The sequence below is a fragment of the Brassica rapa genome, chromosome A07, assembly GCF_000309985.2.
Source record: "Brassica rapa cultivar Chiifu-401-42 chromosome A07, CAAS_Brap_v3.01, whole genome shotgun sequence".
Lineage (NCBI taxonomy): Eukaryota > Viridiplantae > Streptophyta > Magnoliopsida > Brassicales > Brassicaceae > Brassica > Brassica rapa.
In genome coordinates, this window is record NC_024801.2 from 27601328 (window position 1) to 27618398 (window position 17071).

The 17071-nt window shown below is 37.0% G+C and overlaps 3 protein-coding genes across 5 annotated transcripts; 2 read left to right on the forward strand and 1 right to left on the reverse strand.

The window, feature by feature from the left end:
* The first annotated feature begins 52 nt into the window (after positions 1 to 52).
* On the forward strand, positions 53 to 5187 carry LOC103832183 (ubinuclein-2). 2 transcript variants are annotated; one of them, XM_009108148.3, is made up of 14 exons: positions 53 to 1229; positions 1591 to 1680; positions 1817 to 1909; positions 2004 to 2080; positions 2221 to 2353; positions 2435 to 2800; positions 3183 to 3261; positions 3350 to 3462; positions 3554 to 3640; positions 3796 to 3921; positions 4025 to 4150; positions 4262 to 4309; positions 4441 to 4551; positions 4637 to 5187. In XM_009108148.3, the coding sequence occupies exons 1-14, from the start codon at positions 984 to 986 to the stop codon at positions 4976 to 4978; spliced, it is 2037 nt and encodes a 678-aa protein (XP_009106396.1). In that variant the 5' UTR covers positions 53 to 983; the 3' UTR covers positions 4979 to 5187. The 2 variants fall into 2 exon arrangements, with proteins under 2 accessions (XP_009106396.1, XP_009106395.1); XM_009108147.3 differs by having other exon boundaries at positions 213 to 1229; positions 3180 to 3261.
* Positions 5188 to 5220: 33 nt separating this feature from the next.
* On the forward strand, positions 5221 to 11266 carry LOC103832186 (DNA topoisomerase 2-binding protein 1-A). Of its 2 annotated transcripts, XM_009108150.3 has the most exons (17): positions 5221 to 5588; positions 5679 to 5721; positions 5810 to 5931; positions 6194 to 6301; positions 6817 to 6961; positions 7035 to 7126; positions 7373 to 7466; positions 7577 to 8057; positions 8194 to 8336; positions 8466 to 8827; positions 8935 to 9102; positions 9303 to 9593; positions 9677 to 10114; positions 10197 to 10244; positions 10320 to 10393; positions 10738 to 10828; positions 11041 to 11266. In XM_009108150.3, exons 1-17 carry the CDS (start codon positions 5406 to 5408, stop codon positions 11116 to 11118), a joined length of 2961 nt encoding a protein of 986 aa, XP_009106398.1. In that variant the 5' UTR covers positions 5221 to 5405; the 3' UTR covers positions 11119 to 11266. The 2 variants fall into 2 exon arrangements, with proteins under 2 accessions (XP_009106398.1, XP_018508786.1); XM_018653270.2 differs by having other exon boundaries at positions 10197 to 10393.
* Positions 11239 to 13770, reverse strand: LOC103832184 (1-aminocyclopropane-1-carboxylate oxidase 5). The gene is given in 5 exon segments (XM_009108149.3): positions 11239 to 11613; positions 11691 to 11991; positions 11994 to 12058; positions 12174 to 12406; positions 12489 to 13770. Coding segments are annotated over 5 exon segments (1077 nt in total). The 5' UTR covers positions 12738 to 13770; the 3' UTR covers positions 11239 to 11384.
* Between the last annotated feature and the right edge of the window lie 3301 nt (positions 13771 to 17071).

Here is a 17071-nt window from a genome sequence, read left to right on the forward strand (position 1 = left end):
CTGTAAACAGATTTTTAGAAGTTTGGTGCAGATAAACTTTTACTTTATCTCTCTTACTTTTTCTTTTTAATGATATAAATATAGTTAGTGGTCGTTTATATTCTTAATATTCGGAGGCCGGAAGCACAAACTTTATTGGCTTGTTTCCAAGGCCGGTTCTGTTAGTAACTCTTCCTCGTCCTCCCGTTAACGCTATTCTAAAGTTGATAAAGTTGATGTTTCTTGGTCGATGTTGATTTTGACTTCGTCCCATGCAGTTTTACATGATATATACTCCCTTTGTTCCTAAATATAAGATTTTTTAGGTAAAACACATTTATTAAGAAAATTACTTTTTATCTAAAAGATATCATTAACATTTTAAATTAAAAACTATTTAACCAATTACAAAATAGAACTATTAAATTTGATTGGTTACACAGAGGAAATATATATTTTTTTGTGACGAAAGTCTTACATGATATTTCAACAACAAACAACATGATGTACAATATTTACGAGATAACACTTTTTATTGTTTCAAACATATAAGAAAATATTAGTAATTAAATTTATTTATACATTTTTATTATATTTAATTCATATATATTTGTTTGATTTTAAGCTGATTTGTCAATATTTATTGATATAACCACAAAATATACAATATTCTTAAGCAACACTTTTTGTTGTCATCAAGGCCCATATTACTCACCCCGGCCCATCATCGAGAAACTCACAAATCACGAGGTATAGCTAATTGACCACAAAGCCCTCAACAACATAAGTTTTTTTTCTCTAACAGGAAAAAAAAAAAAGAAAAGCAAAGCGTCATTGCTGGGTGTATCCCGCGCAACGTTCTAACAAAACTCCTCCTCTCAGTTTCTAATCTCACACCTCCAAAAAAATACTCTCCCCACAATCTCCGCTCCTTGATTCCTCTCCTCATCTCCGACCCGGGTCTCCACAGAGTCCAACTCCGACCCGACCCGACCCGATCACCCATGGGGGAAACGAAGGCCGCAACCGACGGCGGTTCAGCTTCCGGCGAATCTTCGAAGCCCTCGGCGAAGCTATTGACCGCCGGCGATCGGAGATTACTCAAGGTGGAGCTTCGGCAAGGGGAGACGACTTACGTTTCGTGGAAGAAGCTTATGAAGGAAGCTAGCAAAGGGAATTGCTCGTTGGTTTCGGTGATTGACGCGCCGCCTCCTAATGCTAACCCTAATCTCGAGTCTCGAATTGCTCCGGTTAGTGTATAGATGTTATCTTATTGTTCGGGGAAAGGTTTTCGGTGAAGTTGAACTGAGGAATTGTGGTTTCAATTCGTTGATTCTTCGCATTGGGGTTGATTCTAGGGTTTGAGTAAGCTAATGATTGAGATTAGTGATAGTGAATTGCGGTTTGGATTGTGATTTGGTTGCATTGCTGATTACGAGTGAGTATGCTTTTTGATCTAGAAAGGATGAATTTTGTTCAGATTAGTAGCCATGATTACTGTAAATGTATGATTGATATGCATTAAGCTCTACTTGCAAAGGATTCTTTCGAGTTATGATTTGGGATCAGATCAGTTTCGAATGCTTTATTGATATATATATTCCAATGCAGGGGCAACAACCAGTAGAAGGTGAGACGGTCGACCAACCTCATTCTAATCGTTTTAACGCCGTTATAGAGAAGATCGAGAGGCTTTACATGGTGTGTTTCCATGTTTTTTTCTTACCATTGTGTCTATTGTTTAGTCATATACAAGTTAGATGGGTGCTATGGGCTGGTTCTTTCACAAATTTCTGAATGTTGTATGCTTATTTACTTTCGGTGAATAATTTTTCAGGGGAGAGATAGTAGTGATGGGGAAGAGTTAGATGGTGCTCCTGACGATGACGAGTATGACACTGAAGATTCATTTATCGATGACGTTGAATTGGTTAGTATAGATATCCTTCGTATGTTTTTTTTTTGTGTGATCGAAGTGTATCTTGATATCTAAGGTTTTCATAATTTTTTTTGTTGTATTGTAGGATGAGTATTTTGAAGTTGATGATTCGGCAATTAAACATGATGGATTTTTTGTTAATAAAGGAGAGTTAGAACGGATGTAAGTTTCTTGTCCTCTTATTATTATTGCATTTTATCACATCACGTAGGTTATCGATAGGATTCAGGTTTTCCAGTTGCTCCTCTATAAATATACTATCTTCCATTTATTATCTAAATCGTGTTTCCTTTCTACAACAGTGCACCGTCAACAACAACAACATCGAACAAACAACCAAAGAAAAGGAAAAGGAAAGAGTCGGCAAAACCTTGCGGCGATGTTGTTGATGTATCCAGTAAACAAGCCAAGATTGCTAAGACGGTTGGGGGAAAGGTAGTACCATTACTTACAAGTTACTTTTGAATCCTTAAGAGTTCTAGTCCAGACGATTGATTGTATATTGTGAAAGTCCAGGATCAATCAGCTGCTTCTGGGCTCTGTCCAAAGAAAAAGTCCAATGATACAAAGACAGTGCAGGATTCGGTTTCTCCTTTGAAAGTGCAAAGTGGCAATGACTCCTTGTCTTTAGAAAATGTGAAGCATAGTGATAAAGCGAATCCTCAGCCAAGGAACACCACAAGTCCGAAGTCAAAGGCAGCTGGATCTTCTGGCGCTCTTCATCTGAAGTGCAGCAAAAGTGCTCATCAGCAATCTAATTCCGTGCCAGGAAAATCTCGGCCAATTGTTTTGGAAAAATCAACAGTAGCACGTCAGAAAGAAAACAATGGGATGCATGACCAGGACAATGCAACAGTAAGCAGACAGTCTAATCAAATAACTGTAAGTATTTTCCAGCTATGTTAAGCATATACGAGTCCTCATTTTAGCTGGTCTAGAATCCGAAGGAAGCATGAATTTGGGGTCTTTCATCTTTAACACCCCCAAGAATGATGATTCTCTGAGCTCTGATGTTGTAAAATGATCTGTAATTGCGAAGATATTAGCAGTAAATCAGGAGAATTCAGATACTAGATGGTATATATGAGTCATGCTATGAGGCTGACATCCATTCAACTTTGTTTCTGTCTATTTGCTGCTCTATTTTTCATCTCGACTCTGGGTTTATCTTCCTGGCTAATAATACTCGCTTACATTCCTTTTTTCTTGCATACTTAACTTCTGTTTATAATCCTGCAATAACCCCTCTCTCTGTATTCAGAAGAAAGGCGGTTCTAACGTCAAACCTAAAACCTCGACACTTGAGAAAGCCTTCAGGGAATTGGAGAAGGTGGTCGCTGAATGTGAGTTTCAACTGTTCGAGCACTTGTTCTCTACATGTATGGCGATTTAAATACCATTTAAGCAAACAACTTGTCCAAATTATTGCAGCAAGGCCTCCTACTGCTACGGATAATCAAGATGCTGATACCTCTTCCCAAGTAGTGAAGAGGAGATTGCCAGGAGACGTAAAATTGAAGCTTGCTAAAGTTGCTAGGATTGCGGTAACCAAGCTCTCCTTCTTGTCCTTTTTAAAAAAAAAAAATTAAAATCTCCCAGATGTGTTAAAAGACTAGAAATTTTGTATCCTTGAAGCAAGCGAGCCAAGGGAATTTATCAGGAGAGTTAATTAATCGTCTCATGAGCATAGTTGGTCATCTAATACAAGTTAGATCGTTAAAGGTAACCTCTATCCCATGTATACCGATACTTGTTATTGAAAATTTCTGAAGTTCCAGGCTAAAGCTCTCCCTTTTCAGAAAGAGTTAACAAGACATGCTTTATTAGAGAAGGAGCTAAAGCTCTGAGGGTTATCTAATAATGCTTTATTGTTACAGAGGAACTTGAAAATCATGATCGATTCCGGCGACTCTGCAAAACGAGAAAATGATACTAGATTTCAAAGTATCAAGAATGAAGTTATTGAAACGTTAAAAACACAAGTTCCGTTGATGGAACCCCAGGTTCTCTCTCCTCTGTTCTACTCTACTAGTTTCACTGATCTGATTTTCAAAATGGATTTCTTATCCGGTGTTTAACATATGTACTTTGGTTATGTTCTCACAGGCAACCAATCAAGAAGCTGGAACATCAGACGATTTTGAAAATCCTCCTCCGTCTACGAAGAAGAAGTTTGTCATGGATGAGGCGCTGGAGGACAAATTGTGTGATCTATATGACATCTTTGTTGATGTAATAAAGATTTTTCCATTTTGGCAACCTTACATAACAATGCTTTTCACTTTATTAGACCCATAATTGAAAGTTTGAACGTAGTATGTGCTCTGTTTTTGGTGATACTAGGGATTGGATGAAGATTCAGGTCCACAGATCAGAAAGCTTTACGCAAATGTAAGTTCCTTATCTTTTGGCTTTTCCATGTTCATTCAAAAAGCACTAGACTATACCTTTGCCTAAATTTCAAGATTGGTTATCAAATCTTCCTAAAATGATTTTTCTTTTGTGATTTATTCATGCTTCAGTTAGCTGAACTCTGGCCAAACAGATTAATGGACAATCATGGGATCAAGCGTGCCATTTGCCGGGCAAAAGAAAGGCGGAGAGCTTTGCACGCAAATCTTGGGAAGGAGATGGTATTTTTTTTTTTTTTAAATTCTCAACTTAGTTTCCATGATCTCTCGCAGTGTGATCATTCATCAGTCCATTTTCTTATTGAAGGATCAAGGGAAGATGAAGAAGAAACAGACACAGTTGGTACAAAAATCAGAGAGTACAGCTTGTCCCGACAAGGCTTCAGGTGTTGGAGATAAAACAACAGGTGTTGTCCCAAGCGCAAGCACCACGTCCTTAGTCCAGACTCAACCGACAGTGGACAAGTCCCGTGACAAGTCAAAGCAGAAGCATGAGAAACTGAAAGGAAGCTCAAGCTCTAGCGACCCTTCAGGAGAAGCAAAGGCAACCAAAAGAAAGAAAGAAAAGAGTGCAGAAGAATCTCACATACCCACAGTGAAGCAGCAGATACGTCCACAGGCTCCACTGGACCTGAACCTGCCTAGTTAAGTTAAGTAGTACGGCCTAGTTTCTGTTTTAAGTTTTTTTTTTTGTAGTCAAAGCTTCGCTCTAGCCTTGTCTTTTGTAGCATTTGAAGTTCCAAGGACAAAAATGTAATTGCGGCAAATGATTTACCCATAATCTTACCTTTTTGTCTGTCGTTGGCCCAATTGAGTGTTATTATGGGCCTGACTAAACAATAAAAGCCCAAAAACAAATTGAAATGTGAAATGAAGCTCACTGACCAGTGAACATTCCCGCGTCTCTCTCGCGCCTCTCTCTCTCTCTCTCTCTCTCTCGATCGAATCCGGCGAAAGACTATTCGGCGCCTGGAGAATCCACCATCATCCGCCGATTCTAGGGTTCTAATTCTCCAGTGCTATCACAGAATCGGAGAGGCGGGGAGAGAATTGCGCCGTTTAGGTTTCCGGCGGAGATGAAGACGGCGACGCAACTGTTCAAAGGGGCAAACGTGTTCATGTCGCGGAACCTGGTGCCACCTGAAGTCTTCGACACACTTCTCGACACCTTCAAGCTTAACGGCGCCGAAATCTTCCTCTGCTGCGATCCCTCCCGCAACGGCCCCTCCGACTTCCACGTCATCGCTTCTCCCCAGCACGTGCGCATTTTAATTTTTTCTCACTTGCAATTTGCCTATACATTCCGAGAAAAAAATCTGCTCTTAACTTCGTTTTGGGGGATTTTGCAGGAGAAGTTCGAGGATCTTAAAGCTAAGGGTTGTAACTTGATAGGTGAGATGAGATTTTGCTTACTTCTCTTCTCGCTTGACTCTGTGTTCGTCAATGTCGTTAAGAGGTGGTTATGTTTACTGTGATGCAGGTCCGCAATGTGCTCTCTCCTGCGCGAAAGAGGGTAGACCCCTGCCACAAGGGGGATTCACTTGTTGTTTAGCCATGGATGGTCTTAAGGTTCTTGCTTCTGGTTTTCTGATAGATGAAAAGGTTCTTCTTCTTTCTGTTAGTATAATTGATATCCTTTGTAATTTATTAGGATCTATTATTCCCTTTTTTATATAGTGTCCATGGGAATGGTTGTGAGTTTCAACTTTAGGTAACCTGTTGTCAATGGAGCTGTCTGTTTACACTATGATGGCAACTAAGAAGCATGGAGATTACCAAAATTAATATATTCTTAGAGAAATATTTTCTAGTTACTGGCTAGGACTCATCTCCCTCTAACTGGTTGATTGCAAATATTCTTAAGGTCAAGATCGAGAAGCTAGTTACTTCCATGGGGGGAGTTTTGGTTTCCAGAACTTCTTCAGATGTCAACTTCGTCATTGTGAAGAATGTCTTGGCTGCTAAGTACAAGGTATTTTGCTCAAATATTGCCATTATTATTCTTTTTACCTTCTAAAGAGGTTCACTTCACACATCTGTAGATTATCATCATAGGCTACCGGTTTAATTTTTTGCTTTATGAACATTTTCAACACTGCTGTTTTTCTTCATGCATCTCAAAAGATTAATCAATTATGTTAGATAAACTGTAAGTATATCTCTCTGCTCATTTAGATTCACTCAAATAAGCACTAGGATGTATATTAAATTTTCCAGCAGTACATAGTGATTTCGTTAGAAGAGAGGCTTTCGAGCGGGAGGAAATATTTATTATGCAGTATGCACCTCTAATGAAGGCCTCTAGTGAAACAACTCGCCTTTTTACAGAAATTGTTTTGGATCAATCTTTTGCCTCTGTTGGCTTATCGTATCTACTATATCCTGAAGCAGAGTGAACCGATGAGGTTCTCAAGGAAGCTGTTCAAAACCAGCTATTCTTGTTTCATCGTGGCAGCTAAAGATACTTTATTCTTTGTTAACTTGCAGTGGGCCCTGTATGTTCAGAAGAAGCCAGTTGTTGCACTGAGTTGGTTACATCAGTGTTGGAATGAGCACCGTGTGGTTCCGCAGGAACCATATAAGATTCCTCCTTTTTCTGGATTGAGGATCTGTGTCACAAAAATTCCAGCAGGTTAGAAAACTGGTTTGTTCAACATGTGCGAATCAGGTTCTTTGTTGATAGTTAATCAGTGATTTATTATCAGACCAGCGTAAGGGAATGGAGAAGCTTATTTCAGAAAATGGAGGGAGGTACTCTGGGGAGCTAACAAAGGCGTGTACACATCTGATCGCTGATATATCCTTTGAATCAAAATTTGAGATTTCCTAATCGTAGGTCATATTTTCTGGGTGCATTTAGTTGTGCATATAAATTTGCTAATCATTGGTCTGATACTCGGGTACTCTGAAGTTTGAAGATATGTGACTACAACATTTGCATGGTTGAAGTGTAGATGCATTGCTTAAATACTTGTGGAAATTTTTTGTTTATAGATTTTGTAGTTTGAACTTAAATGAAAATTGAGTCCTTGACATTGCATACGCTGCTGAAGGTGACAAATACAAAGTTGCTCGGAAATGGGGTCACATTCAAATTGTTACGCGGAAATGGTTTGAGCAGTCCATTGCTAGAAAAGGTGACATTTGGTGATTCTGCACCCTTTATAATCTGATCAGTATATCGGTTCTCAATAAGCTAACATGTTCATTCCATAACTGGTATCATATGTCACCCTGTTATGTGCAGTTTGTCTCAATGAAGAGCTGTATCCTGTTCTGGGTTCCATATCCTCGAGTAGAGGGGTGAGAGGCTTAGGAAACCATGATAATCAAGAAAAATTTCCTGAATATCCAGTGTCACTGTCGCATTCGACTGCGGTCGCGGAAGACTCATGTGCTTCTTATGCTCAGTCTAGAGAGTCAGATATAGAACCATGTGCCTCACAAAATCGTCTTTCCACATCTATGAATCCCAGTAGCCATGTTAAAGAACCAAGTAAAGACCCAACTACAGAGCCGCAAGAGCAAAATATTGATGGTTGTACCGCCAAGGATTCAGTAACTGAAGACAATGACCTGTACTTATCAGATTGTAAAATTTTCTTGCTTGGTTTTGAAGCTTCTGAAATGCGTAGGCTTGTTAAGTTGGTCCGAAGAGGTGGTGGATCACGGTATATGATGCTTAGCGAAAGAATGACGCATATTGTTGTTGGAACTCCTTCTGAGAGGTAATCTCAATCTTCTCACTGCCAAAGTAAAATTTTGTTGCTTTATGATTTTTTTTCTTCCTTTTTTGTCTCTTGTTGCTTTGATTAAATTCTCTGTAACATCATGATGATCTTTACATAGAATACTCATTTACAGTGAGAAAAAGGAGGCTAGAAGTGTTGCAGCTTCTGGTGTCGTTCATGTAGTTACACCCAATTGGCTTGAAGATTGTGATCGTGAGAAAAAAGAAATTCCCATTCATAAAGTATATACTGCTCACAACCTTATTCTTCCAAGAGGTCTGTTGTTGGCTCCTTTCACTATTTTTTTTTTCAATTATCTCGGACACATTCCATCTATTCAAGATGCATCAAGACATGTCAATGCATTGTATTACACTTCTCTAACTGACACGTTTTCTGTCACAGATTCTGAATGCTTGACGAAAGGATCTCGTGCAGGAATGCCGGGTATGGAAAAGGGTAAAACTTTTCCTCAGACCATGGCATATGATTCCCCTTCAAGGAGTATCAGTATCTCAGATGAAGCAGCAACTTTGCGGGGAAAGAATAAAGAAGCAGTGCTGGACGTTGGCAGGAAAGATGAGATTCACGTGGAAAGAAAAATAGTATCACCCAAGAAAAAAGAAACACTTAGTTCCGTTACAACTATTAAAAGCAAAGAACAGAAAATTCAATTTGAATCCAGTGGTCAGAGCAAGCAAGAAAGAAAGTCATCAGTATTTAAGGGGAAGATATTTTGTTTCTCAGATTCGTTTCCTCAAAATACGGTAAGTGGTTGTTAGAAGATTAAGCTTTCCTTGTCTTGCACTGGTTTCTTCTTTTGTGAGACTCCATCTCTGAGGTCGATTGATTTATGTATCATCTTATTCTGCAGCGACCCGAAATCGTGGAATGGGTGAATCAAGGAGGGGGAGAGGTGGTAAATGATTCTTTTATGAAGAACACAGATTTTACTATTGAATGCCATGGTCTGTTCAGGAGTGCTGCTGGGACTACCCAAACTACTTATGTCTCGAGTCACTGGGTTCGATCTTGTTTAGAGGTATCATTTTTCTTACTGCTCATTTGTTATCTACTGGTTATACTATCTATGCTATGGAGTACTGTCTCTAACTGTATACCATCATTTTTTTAACCCTTTTATATCTACATTAGCTTTCCGTTGTAACTGTTTTGTACCGTTATACTTGCGTTTTATCCTTATCAAGCTTTATTTTTCTGGCTTTTTTCTTGGTGATGTAGGATGGTTGTTTATTTGATATTAGTAGCCATATCCTCTATTCGCCTCTTCCCTGCCAGACTCCTTTGCCTGGATTTGAAAGCCTTCGCTTTTGTGTATCCCATTATGAAGAGAAGGACAGATTACTCCTTAAGAATTTATGTTTTGTTCTTGGAGCAAAATTTGTGATAAGACAAACCAAGAAAGTGACTCACTTACTATGCAAATTTGCTCACGGACCTAAGTATGACGCAGCTTCCAAGTGGGGAATAGTTCCCGTGACATCTGACTGGGTGTATGAATGTGTTAAACAGGTGAGCCGATGTTTTTAAAATTGTTTCTATCACATCGGATCGTTAGAATCTAACGGAATAGTCTTGTTTGTTTTTGTGTGTAGAATCAAGTTGTTTGTCCAGATAACTATCATCCAAAGGAAATGAGCACTCAAGACCGGGAAGCAGGGATCGGCTTGGCAAGTCAATTTCATACACAGTCTGTGCCAGTGGCGTCAAGGGAGACTGAGTCTCTGCTTGGAAGCCACTCTGAAGATAGGGTAAAATCTCAAAGTTTTACTGGGAAAAATGGCTGCGGTAAAAGTGAGGTAAACAACAGACTTGGAGAAACTGGAAGCGAACAAAGTTTTCCGTCTAAGAAGGCAAAACTTTTGCGAGATGGTCAAGAAAATGATGCGTTTCCTATGGATGAAAGTTCAAGTAACTTTGCTCGCCCTTTAAAATGTGGAGATGGCATTGGTTTTGGAAATAACGTAGCAAGTGGTCGTGTAGTTCCAGATGTGGCTGATACTATTGAGGATCTGTTGGAGCAGACAAGTAAAGTGAGTACTAGTTAACTTTTTTTTCTCAAGTTATTTAATCCAAGTTGAATTTTCTCATTATTCACCTCTGGTTTCTGTTTAGATTCAAGATCAGAACTCTCCTGGGAGTGGAAGGATTTCAGAGAAAAATGTATCCTTATTTGTGTGCTCATTGAATTTATTAATATTTGGAATAGTTCGACTCCTTAATGATATGATACAACAGCTTTTTTCAGCTAGTGAACAATACAGCAGCGGGAATCATTCTGTGACTGGCCTGTCTAGACACTGGATAAACAGGTAGCCTTATATTCTCATCAATTGCAAATCTGCATTTTGCAGATATTTTTGGAATCAACCCCAAATGCCATGGATTATAAAGGAAATAGGGACGCAATTATTCTTAGTGTTTAGATAAGCATTGCCTGATTCATGTACCCCTAAATCTTTTTTCGTTTTTCTCTAATCCTAAGTTCATAGCTAGTACTTATTATTTCTGTATTAGTACCTTAAGCATGACAATACGAATATTAAGAGAGTGTAAACAGACTAATGATCTGAGAGAGGCTAGACTGTCTCAAATCTAAAGGCTGCTCATATATAATTTAATGTTCACCTAATTAAACTCTGATGTGTGTTTTCAGGGTCCAGGAGAATGACGATGCAGGCAATCCTCGAGGAGATGTAACTCCAGGCACTTACGGAAACTTTAGTGAGACGCAGACAGAATCGCAGGTTATAACTCTTATATATTTGATTCGGAGGCGGGTAACTCTTAATCCTTGCTTGCTTGAGCGGGTCAATCGAGTGTGCAATTTGTCTACTTCAATCCTGATATGACTAGTTCAAACATGTTCTCATAACACGTGCCTTAAACATTAGAGTTTGTACACTGTGATTGTGTTGAAATCGGCCAAACAAGGGTAATCTCTCTGTGATTGTTGCAGGTTGTTGGTTACGAGGAGGATCTTTCAGGAAGGCAGATGCTTATCGATAGAGTTAGAACACGAAGCAGCTTAACATAAAAGAGATGAGAGTGAGGTGGTGTCTGAAAGGAGACAAGCGTACAACATTCACCTTGTATTTTGTAATGTTGCAAGACATCCATCACATGAATTATATGTAGACAAACACTAAAGAACACAAGTCACAACAAAGATTCATACATCACTTTAAAAAAAAAATCAAAAACAAGAATACAAAGCAAGAAGAAAAGATGCCAAATTATCAATTATTCAATTTGGCATTTGATCAAATAAAACAGTGATATTTAAACTGTTTAAAACAACATTTAGAGAGGCTTTACAGCAAGGAAACGAGGCTCCTTAGGCATGAACTTCTGGTTTGCATAGACATCCATGTAATCTCCAAACACAAACTTTGGATACTTCTTCTCACTTCCTTCCTCCGACACCGCCGCTGGCCCAATGGCCGCCTTGTACGACGGATTGTAAAACGAAGCAATGGACCTCCTGTTTCCTTCCTCCCTCGCCAACACCCTATGCCATGCACTCTTATACCTACCAAAAACCCAAACCCATTTTCATCTAAACCGGTTTTAACTTCAAATAAACCAAACCGGTCTAATGTTATATACCTTCCGTTGCTAAGAACCTCAATCTGATCACCAATGTTGATAACAATAGCGTTATGCACCGGCTGAACATCGATCCACTCTCCATCTTTCAACACCTGAAGACCATCGTACTCATCGTCTTGGAACAGCAAAACCACACCTCCTGCATCCGTATGAGCTCTAAGACCGTTCACGAGCTCAGGATGAGGACAAGGCGGGTAATGGCTGACTTTGGTTCCAAAGAAAGCCGTCTCTTCTCCATCTTCTTCCATCCCTTCGTTAAAAGCTTTCTTTATGTAGCCTTTAGGCAAACCCAAGTTCCGTCCATCACTTCCATCATCTTGCTCGCTAGCTTCCTCACTTCTCCTCTGTACTCCAACATCGCCTCTCTGAAAAAACAGAGCATATAAAGTTACAACCTTTGAATATAAAAAACAGAGCACATAAAGTTACAACCTTTGAATCGAATTTGATTGATTTAAATGCTTTAAAGTGTTTATTTACTTGAGGCCAGAGGTGTTGGATGGCCATTCGTTTTGGTTATGGTCTAGGAGAGTGAAGACGTCTTCCCAGTCAACGCTTTCGATCTTCTCTCCAGAGTTTTGCTCGAGCAGTTCGTTGAGCAGCTTCACGGGTGTTGAGGTCTTGAACGCTTCTTCTCTCTCTGTTTTGTAGCAGTCTGAGCTCAGCTTCTTCACTTTGTTGAGAAGCTCCAGTGGGATCCCATGGTTCACCAGCTACACAGAGAGAACAGAGGAAGCTTATAAGAACAGAGTGATATATTAAAGCTCTGTTTTTTTTTTGGTTAAAGATACGAACCTGGAAGAAACCCCATTCTTCGCATGCTTTGGCGATGTCGGAGAGTGTCTTCTCCCTTTCTTCGCCGTTGATCTTGGAGAAATCAATCACAGGAATCGCCATTTTCAGATCCGCAAAGAGCGAGGCAAAGTGCTCTGTTTTTGGAAAGTCAAAGACGACTCTGTTTTTTTTTTGTTTGTTAATTAGATTTAATTGTGAGGAGATTATGGAAAAGCTTAGGTATGTATTTATACTACTCAGTACTCGCATATTTTTCCGTTTTGGTCTTCTTTTCAACTCTTAAGAAAATTAGTATAAAATGTAAAGTGTTACTCTTCATTTTCGCTATGTTATAGACTTATAAATATAACGCTACCGTTGAATCTTTTTTTTTTTTTGTAACAGACTACCGTTGAATCTTACGTTCATATTAAAAATTTAAAATAAGTTATACTAATAACTTAAATGCGCTAAAACCGATGTGTTTAGGAGATTTGACTATCCTGAAGCAGTAACGGTTTAATTCATCATCTTAATGTAGTACAGCTAATAAGCTTCGGTTAGCTTCCATATCTTTCTCTCCATCATCCCGCTGCCGCAACAGACAGACCCTGAGGACTCTTTTGATTGGTGTGTAGATGGAAAAAGTATTAATTTGGGTAATAAATATCCAGCGTCGAGGATGTGGGAAGTGATAAGACCAAGAAATGAGGTAAAACAATGGGCTGATCTTGTCTGGTTCAAAGGAGCTACCCCTAAAAATGCTTTTAATTTCTGGGTTGCAAATGCTGATAGACTGCCCACAAGATCAAGGCTTGCTTCATGGGGTCTGCAGGTCCCTTCAACTTGTACTTTCTACTCCACAATGGAGGAGACTCATGATCACTTGTTCCTATGTTGTTCTTTCAGCAGGGAAGTTTGGAACTTGACTATATCTAGGCTAGCGCCTATCTCTCGGTTCGGCTCGTGGGCTGAATTGCTGTCTTGGATCAGGCAGTCTTCAACTACTGCTCCCTCCATCCTAAGGAAATTGGCGGCTCAGTCCACAATCTACAATCTATGGAGGCAGCGGAACAACATCATCCACAACCAAGGTTTACTCCCTCCTGCCAAGATTCACAAGCTGATCGACAAGGAAGTAAGGAACTCTATCACTGCAAGGAAGCACAGGAAGCAGTTTGGAAATTTGATGTCTTTATGGCTTAGATAATATGGCACTCCTATTATTTATGTTTTTGTTTCACCTTGTTTTTATTCTTTTTTGCCAAGGTGTCTCAGTTTCTTTGATCTACAATTTTTGTAAAATCAAACTTTCATTTATATGATATTAACAGTTATGCAAAAAAAAAAAAAGAGTTACATTTGCGTAATCCTTGGGCATTAATGATCTTGACAGTCGACAGGCGCTGACGTTTGACCAACTGTTTTTTTTTTCCTTTTGGCGCAACCGGTTACACCGTTAATTTCGGTTGACTAAAGAGAAGCAATTACTAGTATTATTTTCCAAATTTAGGGACCATTGCACCATATATATACAGACACCTAAAAAGTAAAAACTAGTATTTGCATGGCAATGAAAAATCATTTTAATTCCTTGAAAACATAGCAAGACTCTTTCATTGCTCAATGAACAAAAGTAAATCTCAATTTTCTTTTTCCCTCAAGGATACTTGGATTGTATCTAAACATTTTGCAATATTTATATCTTTAATCCCTCAAGGATACTTGCAATATTTATATCTTTAATCCCACTGAAATTAAAGATTTTGTACCGTATTTTATAAGAAATTAAACTTGAGTTTGATACTTTTCATCCGCAAACAGCGAGGCAAAATGCTCTGTTTTTGGAAAGTCAAAGGCGACTCTGTTTTTTTTTTTGTTAATTAGATTTAGTTATGAGGATATTATGGAAAAGCTTAGGTATGTATTTATTTATACTACTCAGTACTCACATATTTTTCCGTTTTGGTCTTCTTTTCAACTCTTAAGAAAATGAGTACAAAATGTAAAGTGTTCATTTTCGCTAGCTATGTTATCGACTTATAGTATTTGTTTTATTTCATTATTGATAAATATAGCTACTGTTGAATCTTACGGTATAAATTAATATGAACGTAAGATTCAACGGTAGCGAGCAAATTAAACACATTAAACACTATTTAATTGAATTTTAAAAAAGTTTAATAAAAGGGAAAAAATGTTTTAAAAATGTTAAAATTTAAAAGTTAATTTTTTTTAATTAAAAACTTAACAAACGTTTTAAACATTTTACAAAAAAATAAAATTAAAAAAATGGTTTCCAAACTTTTATATTTATTTCTTTACAGACGTTTTAAAAAGGTTAATTTTTTTTAAAAAAAGTTTAATTCTTTTACTAAATTTTTTAATAAAAATGAAAAAAACGTTTTTTAAATAATTTTTTTAATAAAAAGTCTAATAAAAAGAAAAAAAAGCATACACATTTTAGGGAAGCTATAATATTACAAATATTTTTTGATATTTATGACAAGATAAATCGACCTATACACGTTTTAAGGAAGTTAGAATATTATAAATATTTTTAGAATAATTTCTTAACTGAAACTTCTATAATTTTCGCCAAAATCAAGTTTTCTTATCCGTAAAGTACACTTTCTACACTGCGTAGAACCAAAACAAAAATCTCCTAAGATTCTACTTCATGTAGCCATTTGAGTAGTGTCTAGATTTCACATTCTTAGAATCTTAGAATACCTCATAAAAGTAGAAACATCATTCGTAGAATAAGTAACTAACTTTACAATTAGTAGAATTCGTATTCCCCATATTTAGAAGTTTAATTAAAAATAGATTGCTCGTTCTAAAAAAATTAGATGAACTTGTTTAGTATGTAATTCAATTTCTACTAACCCATATTCCGTAGAAGACAAAAACTACTTTTAGTAGAACGTAATTTAAAATTTAAGTTTATCAAGTTTTTCAAAAAAAATAACAGCTTGTGTATCAATTTTTTGTATTTTTTATAATCATTTTTGATTTATTTCATTATGTTTTAGAAATGAAAAGAGTAAAAAGGAGAAATAATAGACAAAAAAAGTTATACCAAAGAGACAACCATGTTGTTTTTTTTGTTCTTTTTGGCAATTTCCTCTAAAAATTTTAACGTCTAATTGTTAAATCACGTTTTGACGAAAAGTTAATATGTTTTGATTTGGTCGAATTTAGAGAAATATCATTTTCAAAAGAATTTTATTTTTCGTTTGAAAAATAAAAAGAATGTTGCCATTGGATATAAAAAAAAGGATTATGAATGTATATATCTCATTGTGGAAAGTCAAAGATTTCTTTCTTTATAATACCCTCCATTTTTAGCCAAAATATTTTTACATATATTATACGTTGTAGTCAAATAAAAATATAAACAAAATCTCAAATTCCATTTCCCTTCAATCTTTTCATTCTTGTGTTTTTTGCCCATATCTTTTTATTTATTATTCTAAAGAAACTCTTGTGTATTTTTTTATTGGAGAATCTTCTAATGGCCCTCTCAAGCTTGGTGGAGTTTCTGAAGTGGCCTCGACATCTGATCAACTTGGTGATGGTGTTGACAAGAACGAAAGATACGCTTTAAATATACAAGATGCTATGAGTATAAAATTTATGCAACGGCCAAGAAAGAAAGAGTAGCTCAACTTCTAATCTTTTTTAACATAACAGTAAATGAATATGAGATTGGCATTGACTATCCTCCCCCATCTTATTACAAATATTACCAACAAGAAATAAATGAGTTTGTCGGAACCATCAAGAAAAATTTAGCTACTTTCATCATCCTTGGTCAGCAAACTAGATACAAAGATAATTACATCAGTATCAAGGCAAAGCTTCATCATAGGAAGAAGCTTCAGGGATACCAACCTTGTTTTAGAATTGTAAAAATCCAATTGTGAAGAATCCTGCGAGGAGCTCAACTTTTTTATTCAAGTGAATAAAAAAGTTGAGCTCCTCGCAGGATTCTTCACAATTGGGTTCTTTACAACTCTGAAATAAGGTTGGTATCCCTAGAGGCTGAAGCTTCTTCCTATGATGAGGCCTTGCCTTGATACTGATGTGACTATCTTTGGATCTGGTTTGCTGGCCAAGGATGATGGAAATAGGTGGATTAGTCTTGATGGTTCTGACAAACTCATTTGTTTCTTCTAGTCCGTGTTTCTTTAGAATAATATATAAGCGGATTTTGGCTAAAACACAAAAATGAAAAGACTTAAATGGAATTTGAGATTTTTTTATATTTTTATTTGACTACAACATAGAATATATGTAAAAAGATTTTGGCTAAAAATGGAGGATATCATAAAGAAACAAATCTTTGACTTTTTACAATAAGATATATATACATTCATAATCTTTTTTTTATATCCAACGGCAATATTTTTTTATTTTTCAAACGGAAAATAAATTATTTTTTGAAAATGAAATTTCTCTAAATTCTACCAAATCAAAACTACATTAACTTTTCGTCAAAGAAACGTGAGTTAAAAATTTGAGGTTGAAATTTTTATTACATTTTGATCAAAAATCTTTAGTCTTCCACCAGAAACAAAACTATATTGTATTGAAGATGC

What these genes read in the sequence shown, in the direction of transcription:
- LOC103832183 (XM_009108147.3), top strand. Translation starts at nt 984, where the DNA reads ATGGGGGAAACGAAGGCCGCAACCGACGGCGGTTCAGCTTCCGGCGAA. An exon ending in TATATGACATCTTTGTTGAT is followed by an intron (nt 4,151 to 4,261) that starts GTAATAAAGATT and finishes TGGTGATACTAG; the next exon opens with GGATTGGATGAAGATTCAGG. An exon ending in TCAGAAAGCTTTACGCAAAT is followed by an intron (nt 4,310 to 4,440) that starts GTAAGTTCCTTA and finishes TTCATGCTTCAG; the next exon opens with TTAGCTGAACTCTGGCCAAA.
- LOC103832186 (XM_018653270.2), top strand. Translation starts at nt 5,406, where the DNA reads ATGAAGACGGCGACGCAACTGTTCAAAGGGGCAAACGTGTTCATGTCG. An exon ending in CAACCTTATTCTTCCAAGAG is followed by an intron (nt 8,337 to 8,465) that starts GTCTGTTGTTGG and finishes TTTCTGTCACAG; the next exon opens with ATTCTGAATGCTTGACGAAA. An exon ending in TGTTGGAGCAGACAAGTAAA is followed by an intron (nt 10,115 to 10,196) that starts GTGAGTACTAGT and finishes GTTTCTGTTTAG; the next exon opens with ATTCAAGATCAGAACTCTCC.